The 10020-nt window shown below is 34.6% G+C and overlaps 1 protein-coding gene across 1 annotated transcript; it reads right to left on the reverse strand.

Moving 5' to 3' along the window:
- Nucleotides 1-8763: 8763 nt before the first annotated feature.
- On the reverse strand, nucleotides 8764-9800 carry LOC122093352. Its single transcript, XM_042663671.1, has 2 exons — nucleotides 9602-9800; nucleotides 8764-9507 (listed from the first exon to the last, which is right to left on the reverse strand). The coding sequence occupies exons 1-2, from the start codon at nucleotides 9785-9787 to the stop codon at nucleotides 8896-8898; spliced, it is 798 nt and encodes a 265-aa protein (XP_042519605.1). The 5' UTR covers nucleotides 9788-9800; the 3' UTR covers nucleotides 8764-8895.
- Nucleotides 9801-10020: the final 220 nt, after the last annotated feature.

Here is a 10020-nt window from a genome sequence, read left to right on the forward strand (position 1 = left end):
AAAATCAAGGAATTGCAGAGCATAAAAAATCTGCTTTAAAACAAAACTCATGAAGCAAATAACTTATGAAATAGACAATCCCTGATGTTTTATGGCAAACTCACCCGATACCTCAAAAAACTTTTTCTCAATTTTCTCCTATTATGGAGATCTCCTCAAGGTTATGCCTTCCTTCTCTCAAATTTCCAATGGAGTCCTCCATAAGGAAAATGTTTTCCTCATCTAAAATTTCTCTCAAGGACACCTCCACAAGGAAGACTTCTCCCTTATCTCAAATTTCTCCAAAAATGACCAACACAAGGAAGTCTTCTTCTTTCTCTAAATTTTCTCCATAGGAGACCTTCATAAGACGTCCTCTCAGTTTTCTCCAAGATTTCAGAAGCTTTAGTAGGTGTGGATTCTACATCTCTCTCTCTCTCTCTCTCTCTCTCTCTCTCTCTCTATATATATATATATATATATATTTGCCCTTTGTTGATTTATAAAATGTTTCGGGATTTAATGCAGCCATCATTGCATTGTTCAGTACAAAACTTTGGCTTTAGTGGTTAGAGGATTATAATGCCCAGTCAATATCGATTCCCTTCGAGTAATGTGCAGTGGATAGCGATTTATGTTAGAAAGAAAGCATATTTGGAGGATTCTTTCTCTTTGTTGCCTATCTGCACTAATAATAAGCAGAACATGTGGAAGTATTGTATTAACGAATAAGAGAAACAAGAGTTCTCATTTTAGATGATTGACTTGAGAGCAAGGGAAATAAAAAAATAAAAAAAATAAAAAAAATTATAGAATTTGTAGCTCACTTGAATCAAACACCCATTACTCCTCATCAGAATAATTGAACTTTATTGAAGTGTTATCAATCAGTCTCTTATTATTATTAATTTTTGCTCCGACGTGCTCCCACGGGCATTTGCACCTGTATATTTTACTAGTATAAAAATATGTATATATATATATATATATATTGAGGGAAAAAAAATGAGGTTATAAATTATTTGACATTTTGATTTATTTATTATTCCACCTTATTTAACAACTACGCTGAGTCTTTTTCTCTTTTGGGTATGAGTACATTGAGAGTCTTGAGATCATACCAAGTAATACACGTATAATTTGCGTGTCATATTACCCGACAAAAAAAAATATATATATATATATATATATATTTACCATAATTTACAAGTATTAAACATGTTTATACGTGTACTTTAATGTTAAAAACAAAACAACAGCGCATACGTTTTGCCAACCCCTTTCTCAAAACCATATAACTTAAAGTCCTAAACGTCTCTCATGATCTCAGAGGACTTCGGTCTAAAGTAAGACGAGAGATGAGTTCTGGTACATATTTTTATCCGTGTTTTTTTTTTTTTTTTTTTGCCATTCCCAAACTTATTAACTATGGTTGAGATGCTACAATGTAAGAGGAAGTGTCGGATTCGTTATTAAGGGCCCATTTGATAACGTTTCTGCCGTTTCTGTTTCAAGAAACGGTAGAAACATAAATTTTCATTTCTAGAAACAGAAACGGAATTGAAAGTGTTTGATAAGTCATGTTTTTAGACGTCGATGGTAACCAGTGAAAGAATTGCTACAAGTCGTTTCTAGAAACGGCGAAACAAGTTGAACTTGTTTCGCCTGGATCATTTCTTGAACCATAAATAAGTAAAAATTTCTATTTCTATTTCTAAAAATAAGTGAAATGAAACAGTTTTATCAAACTTTGCTCCGTTTCTCCTGTTTCTGGAAATAGAAACGGCAGAAATGCGTTTCTTGAAACGTTATCAAACGGGCCCTAAATATCCAATAGACTTTTTACGCAATAAAAAAGAAATATCTACTGGACTGTGTGTGCCGTGTGGATTTGATACTTGGGCCTGAATTGTTGACCTGTGTTGGCCCATTAGGCCATTACCAAAAAACTCAAGCTTAGGACCAAAACCAGGATTTCGGCTAAATTTGTGGACATTTCGAACCAACTTGGTCTGGTGGTTGACCTGAAAACCCCAACCTCGAGCAGGTTGGGTCTAGGCCCAGCATAGCCAAACTTGACCTTGGGCCAAAGTAGTCCTAGGTTGAATATTGAGGATCTCATATTGAGAATGGATTTTAGACTAAAAAAGGCCCGGCCCTGAAAATCCCAACCTCGAACAGGTTGGGCCTAGACCCAACACCTGGGCACACGTCTCAAGATCCACCCCACCGTTAGATGAGTGGGAGATAGATGGTTGGCATTAGAGATGATCTTTATCCCCATATTAATGTAGTGAAATCCTATATTATGGGCAAAGGCTATGTTCCCAAACATGGACTACCGGTATTGGAATGGACGTCAGTCATTTCAAAAACTGATATGGTATTGAAATGGATCATCTGTATCGGACATAGAATACCCATGATTTCTTTTAAAAAAAAAAAAATGAATTTTATGACTTTTCTACCCCTGATTCGTACCGTTGAATTGCTATGGTATCGGCTTGGTATTGGGATAAAAAACATGTCAACCCATTACAGAACACCCATATTGGACGATCCGATATCCATACTTAAAACCATGCATGCATGGAGTGGCCTTGCAATCAACATTAGTCTGGCAGTAGAGGCTGATGGTCGGACCATCTCCTTTCAAGATTCATTTGTTCCAATGGCAAATATTTTTAAAAAAATTCAGCTTCTAATTGTAAAATTTGTTTTGTAATTTTTACATTCAAACTCCGAAAAGAAAATAATAATATTTTATATTTTAATTTAAAAGTAAAATAACTAGCAAACGTAGCCTAAGGCCCTCTTTGGTATCATTTTTCATTTTGATTTTTGTTCACAAAAATGGTTTTGGCTGCATTTGGTATCATTTATGGAGCTTGTTTCTATTTTTAAAAAAAAAATTGATAAAACATAAATATCAAAAAGAGATCAAGAGTCATTTATGTGTTTTAATCAAAATTGATTTTCAGTTATTTTTTAGCTGAACTTTAATGAACATGTGCTTGAAGTCCTAATATAGAGGGGTAAAATAGTCATTTTATTTGCAATTAGAAATCGAAGCTCCTTGCCCCCTCTTCTTCAATCTAAAGTGGAGAAAGAGAGTTACAAAGAAGATGGGTGAAGGGAACCTCTTCATCAATTTCTTGAAAAAACCATTTTGCACATAGACATACCAAACTATTTCTCACAAAAAACTATTTTTGTCAAGTAATTACCAAACCATTTTTATGTTTTGATAAAAAATGATTTTCATTATTGATTTTTATTAAATAGATAAAAATCAAAAAGAAAAATGATACCAAAGAGGGCCTAAGCAATTCTAGTAAAAGAATTTCTGTCAAACAAACGAAAGACTATAATAGTCAAAAACAATCTGAATGTGATAGAATTAGGTGGTGTGAAAAAAGCTCGATCGGCCAGCCCAAACCCACCCTTAACCCGATCAAGGCATGGGCTAAGTGTTTCAACCCACAGGGTGGGCATTGGGCTGGGCCTAGGCTGAGTCTAGCCTGATGTCTGGGCCGACCCTATGTACAAAATAAATATATTATATGATTACATTAACATATAAAATGTCATACTTTTTTAAATGTCTCCATTCACAACCGATGCCTTTTTTAAATCACACCACCCACATTTATCTTTATTTTTTCTTTTTAAATATATATTGTTCGCTTTAAAGTTTGAGAATGACCAAGTGAATGGTGTTTTCCTCTCTCTCTCTCTCTCTCTCTCTCTCTCAAATGGTAATATTTAGGGATTGGCATGGTCAATCGGGCAGGGCCTAAACTGAGTTAAGAGACATTAGGTTTGGACTGAAGTTTAAAAAAATGTAGACCCAAACCAGCCCATTAACACCCGTAGATTGGACTGTTCACTCCACAATGTCTTTAGAACACTAGGCAAAACAAGATATATACAGACACGTCCAATTGATGAAGAAAACATTGTTCCTCAAGGCTGCGTTTGGTTGCAAGGGAAATGGGAAAGTGAAGGGAAGTGAAGTGAAGGAATTTTTTTCCCCTTTTGGGTTGTTTGGTTGCAATAGAAGTGAAGTAAAATAAATTTACCAAAGTTGTAAAATTGATGTAAAATAAATGTAAAATTAAAAAAAACTTGTAATCCAACCAAACTTGCTAAATTGTAACAAGTTACACCCCTTGTTATTAGGCGGGAGTGTAAAGGGTGTATTATTTAACCCGTCTTACAACCCTTGTTGTTAGGTAGTAGCAGGTGTAAGGCTGCAGACAGACCTTGCAGTAGTGGGAGTCTCATGTACTCAGTTGCTATTTTTATATACTTACGAGTAGTAGTAGAAATATAAAACCTACATCTAAAACCTGATATATAAATTTTGACCAATTCTGATTAACTTGAGTCTCTGTTTCATCTGAGTTTCTCCCAATTTTTGACCTTGAGTTGAGAGTTTATGTTTTTTTCTGTGTAAGCTCTTAATTTTGACCAATTCTGATTAACCTGAATCTCTGTTTCTTTAGTTTATGCTAAAGTTTTTTGGGTAACTCTTTGATAAGTTGGGGGGAGGTTTTGGTTTTGAAACTTAAAAATTATGTAAGAGTCTCACCTCTTGACTTCTCTAAGCAATTGTGGGGAAGCATTTTAAGCACTCCCAGCCTCCTTGCTGTCATATGTTTTATGAGAAAGTCCAGGCTATGTTTTTCAACTCAATATAAGTCTCTTCCACCTTCAATTTCTTGTTAATAAAAACAACATCATAATGTGTTAGGCTATGGTTAATTTTCTCTACATTTTCTAGAGTCGTCTGTGTGGTTTGCATTTGTAATCCTGATTACCACAAAGACCCATTGTCAAACGAGTGTAGAGCACACGCCAAAACAAAAACGATATATATAGGAAGTAAGAATTGCCACTCTTCTAATCCAAGTATATTCGACCCTTTCTCTTTATGGTCAGTCACTATCTGAAATTTGGATTAAAAGACAACAACATAAAGATTGGTTGAGGTGAAAACAGAACGCCTCAAAACCTCATAGCAGAAGAAACCCACCCCAGCCCAGATTAACATGATCAAAGAATCATATTTCAGTTTTCTGTTTGTGACCTGAATAAAATTCGAGATGACACAAACAATTCTGGTTATGAGTGTGGGCGGTAATGCAACTTTCAGGTCAGAGGAGCAAAACTTCCAATGAGAAAATTTCTTTCTTGTGCTTGCGCTTGCACTTACATACCCACCTTGTTGTTTCTCCAAGGCCTATAATGGTGGTTGGTTACTTATGGAGTCTTCTTAGATGACTGACAACTTCCTCCTTTTTGTCATCCTCGAAATTCAACTTCATTTGAAGCACATTTGTTGCTTGTGGCTCTGAGTGAAGAGAGAGAGATTGTCTAAGATGAGAGTTGCAAGCAGGGTGAAAGGGCGAGATCGTCTACAGTGAACGAGGTGAGAATCACGAGCAAGGAGAGAGAGAGAGATCGTACGAGTAGGATTTTATTTGTTCTTCCTATTTTGGTGGGGAAATAAAAAGGGAAGTTTTAATGTATAAGTGAAATTGTTTTTACATGTAAAAATATATTTTCCTTGCAATCAAATATCTAAATTTATTTTCCCTAGAAAAAAAATTCACTTTTCATCAAAAATTTGCATTCTCCTTGCAACCAAATGAAGCCTAAAGGAAAACCAAGAAATTTCTTATGTTCGGCCAAGAATTAGGGTCTTGTTCTTATGTTTGGCTAAGAATTAATGTCTTTAAAGATTTTCTTCCCTTATTTTGGTAAATATTTTGGGGATTTTTTTTTTCTTTCTAAATAGACCACTTGGAGAGGGTTTTTAAGCAGTTCTACTCATTTATAATACCATGTGAAGAAGTAATGTGGATATTTCAACAATTGGATATTTAAGAAATTGTTCAGATTGATCATGTATCAAATTTCATAAGCAATATCCCCCATATATTCGTCCATGAATCCTTGCACTTGTCGGCCATCTATTTTTTTTGTGCACCATTAGTCTTCCATGCTTGTTTTGTCATTTGGCCAATTCTTATTTGAATAAAAGCTTTGGTAATTTTGTAAAGTGAAACCCAAAAGTGGGTAATCATATAATTTTTCCTAAAAACTTCACATGTGAATAGGGGATCCTAAGATCCACTTATTCACAAAATTACAGCCACACCTAACTTGCAAAAGTGACAAAATCAAACCACACCTCCAGAATGACCTACCTAGAAGTTTCACACTCAAATATTTTAGGAATCCTCATAAGAAAATTATTATGTTGTTTTAGCTTCTCAAACATTGATATTAATATCTGCGTTACCAAAAAATATTAATATCTGAGAATTTTTATTATATTAATGTCAAATACATTCTAGAAGGCCAATAGAATGTCAAATACAATCACCCAAAATTAATTATCTTGAGCTATTGAACCTCTGTTTTTTTGTTTTTTTATTGGAAAAAAAAAATGTCATTTTGTCTATTGTTTGCCAAGAGACTAGTTGTGCCAAAAGATAAAGTCACATATCATTGTGACATTCAATAACACCACATCTGGCAGCAAATTTTGTATAGCTTCTCTCTATTAGGTTCCCACTTGAAATTTATTTATTTGGCAAAAAAAATTTTACACTAACATCAAGTTTGTCACATGGAAGGGTGATGTGGCAATTTCAACCATATAGATATCTAGAATATACTAGCCACATGTTAAATTTAGACTTATAAAATATAATGTTTTTGTGTATTTCTTTGTATTTTCCGATGTCTATTTCTTCTATTTGTTTTTAGTATAAATATGTAAGTTTTATTTTGTCATTTGCCTAACTCTATTTTTAGTAAAATTCCACATTTAAGTAGTGGAACCTTAGGATCTATCTTTTCCTAAAATTTCAACTCTCTCCAATTTTTCATGTGATAAATAATTGTACTAGTTTAGAGATACCTTCTAAACTTGTCGGACTAGAAAAAAAAAATTCCTCAATTAAATTAAAATTTGCATCATTTTTGGCAGCATGTGAAAAAAATAACCTCAATTCCAACTGGTGGAAATAAATCAAAATTTCAGAGATTTTAGTTGACTTGACTATTAGGAATTAACAATATAGTGGAACAATGATTTGAAAAAAAAAAAAAAAAAAGATCGCACATGTATAACTGACTTGGTTCATCTAAATAGATGGATTACGTCCATGAGCGAGCAATAATCATAGTTTCCACTATTCTGATGAAAAACTTACAAAAGTCTAACTCTCATACCCCTTACAACAGGTATATATATAGTGTTTGACACGTATAATATAGAGAAATCATAGTCCTCAAAAGAACAAAATCGTCCATAGAATAAAAGTTTCAATCAAATGAAAAATCACCAGTATTCTAGAATAGACAAATATCAAGCTTTACAAATAACATTGAGATTAAGGATGAGAATTTGAAACCAAAACTATTTATCAAAATCGAATCCATAGTTCTTTTTACACCGAAACCGAAACTATTTATCAAAATCGAATCCATAGTTCTTTTTACATCGAAACCATGAAGCCATTTATTAAATGGTTCGGTTTTTATTTTAAAATTGAAACCGTGATTCGATTTTGGTTTTAAAGTTTAAACCATTGAAAAACAGTTTAAATAAATTGTTAAACCGATTAACATATGCATTGCAAGTTTAAGTCATTCAATGTTAAGTCTACATATATTTCAATAAAAAATTGAAGTTTATATTAAACATCTATTAGAAAAAGAAAAAAAAAACATATAACAATAAACAATTCAATTCAATGTTACAATTTACATCCATTTCACTATAAATTTTAAAGGTAAAGAAGTTGTTTAGAAAAAAAAAAAAAAATAGAAAACATAAGAAAATTGTTTAAACCGAAATCGTTTATAAATGGTTTCGATTTTAATATATGAAACCGTTTATTAAATTTAAATGATTCAGTTTTGGTTTTATCTAAAAAATCTTGCACCGAATCAAATCGAATTGTTTACACTGGATTCGAACCAATTAACACCCTCAATTGAGATGTAGATGTATGCTATCATTTTTTGGAGATGAATAGAAAGGAACCCTTCTTTGTGAAGACCATGCTGGCTCAACTGCTATGATAAACCAAAATGATTTTTGAATAAACACTAATAAAATACAAATAAAACTAGTTTCCATGGTTATTTTCTTTTAGGAAGAAAGAAAGTTAACCTTTTATGTGAATATGCACCTAAAAACAGCGGTTGTGAAAAGACTGCTCTAAAGATGCTACTAGATGCCATCTCATTGGTTGTGCCCACTAATATGTACCTATGCCAGATGTAGCATTCTCTTGCCTTTCTTGCCATGCTCAATTTTCATGGAATGATTTTAATATAAATATATATATATATATATATATTTATATTTTATATTTACTCTTTTCTCAAGTATACAAAGGTAGATAATGTACAGGCCTAGAAACAGTGTAACACAAAACATGTCTCAAATTCCTATTAATCCCTCCCAGCCTAACATCCCAAGCAACAAGAAAATACTCTCTTGTCCTAGAAGACTTTGCATAATAATGGGAGAAAATATGACTTCGGATTCTCTTCACCACAGTGAGTGAAGACCGAAGAGAAAATATTTCCAAAATAATATAAGGAAATTATATGACCGGCAGGGTATGCTAAATATAAATATATATATATATATATATATATCTTTTTCTACCCAAAGAAAAACCTCATTTCCCTCCTACGAACTCCTTTTTTTTTTTTTTTTTTTTTGAAATCCTATGTACTATTTTGTCACACGTAGTTGGTCCCTTCCTTCAATGCCACTTACCTAAGAGCTCTCTCCCAAATGATATAAAAAAACGAGAAAACTTTGATCCGGGTCACATGAGAGACCAAGTCTATGGCCTCAGGTTGCAAGGCATGGATAGCTTCTCAAGCAAGCCAAATGTTAGCACGGAGGCCATAGGAGGCTTGACCGCCCCTCCCGGCGGCGGTAGTGGTGTCGCCGCCCATGCTGTCATCTTGCTCACAAGTACCAAACCACTTGGCTTGCATGTACTTGTGTTTTCTCCATGGACCCATATGCATCCTATTTTCCTCCATACTTTTCTTAGTTGCCAAACACAGTATCTCCACCAGACTACGTAGCCTCTCCTCTTTCCCCACAAAAATCTCAGGAATCCGATTCATTAGCCTCTTGTATTCATTACTAGCTCTCGCCATCTCAAACTCAGCTCTGAAATTCAATTCAATCACCACCCTCACCTCTTTTTCCTTCTCTGACTTTTCCACAACATCAAGGTAGCTATGCACTCCAGATGGAATCTCTGATGAGCTACACCACATGGATAGACAAGTGGCACAATCAAAACCAGCAATTCGAAGACGTTTAGAGATGTCTCTGCGGAAGCAGCTCTGGCAACCATGGGGAACATATCTCCAGCTGCAGACACAAACGTTTTCTTCCATTTGGGAATCTCTTACAGCCTCTTCTGTGGCTTTTAGAATCGTTGACTCGGTTGAACTCGTTCCTGACAATATTACCTGTAAAATCGGTGCAAAAACTCAGTTAATCAGATACAACAAAAATTAAGGAATCTCAGGTGGGGCCCACTTGTTGGAATCATAGGAAACTTACATCTAGAAGGTGGTGCTGTGTCTCCCAAAAATCCTCGTTCTCTTCGTCGGTGGTGTCGCCGGAATCTGTACTGGTGGGTGATTCCGGCCAGTCCTCTCCTCCTACCCCAAGATGCCGCCGGGAAAATAGAGAGGGATGAAAACTATCCTTTTCGCTGGAAAATTTGAAGATACGATCACCGGGCATTGGAATCTGACGAACTGCCGGAATTTTCACCGTTGTTTGGCTTAAGGAGACAAAAATTGTGGCTTTGATGTTGTGGGGCTTGAGTTTATATAAGGCTGGATAGGCCGCTGGGGTGACAACCTGCTTACGTGGACGTATACGCAATACCAATTGGAAGGAGATTCCTTCCTCTCTAACGTATCTAATGCCAAAATATATAATGCTAGTTTATACATTGATCTCTCTCCTATATT

The sequence above is a fragment of the Macadamia integrifolia genome, chromosome 11, assembly GCF_013358625.1.
Source record: "Macadamia integrifolia cultivar HAES 741 chromosome 11, SCU_Mint_v3, whole genome shotgun sequence".
In the NCBI taxonomy this organism is placed as follows: domain Eukaryota; kingdom Viridiplantae; phylum Streptophyta; class Magnoliopsida; order Proteales; family Proteaceae; genus Macadamia; species Macadamia integrifolia.

Excerpts from the sequence above, each read along its gene's own strand:
- LOC122093352 (XM_042663671.1), bottom strand. The coding sequence starts at position 9,787 with ATGCCCGGTGATCGTATCTTCAAATTTTCCAGCGAAAAGGATAGTTTT. Across the intron at positions 9,508-9,601 it reads CACAGCACCACCTTCTAGAT|GTAATATTGTCAGGAACGAG; the intron begins GTAAGTTTCCTA and ends CCGATTTTACAG.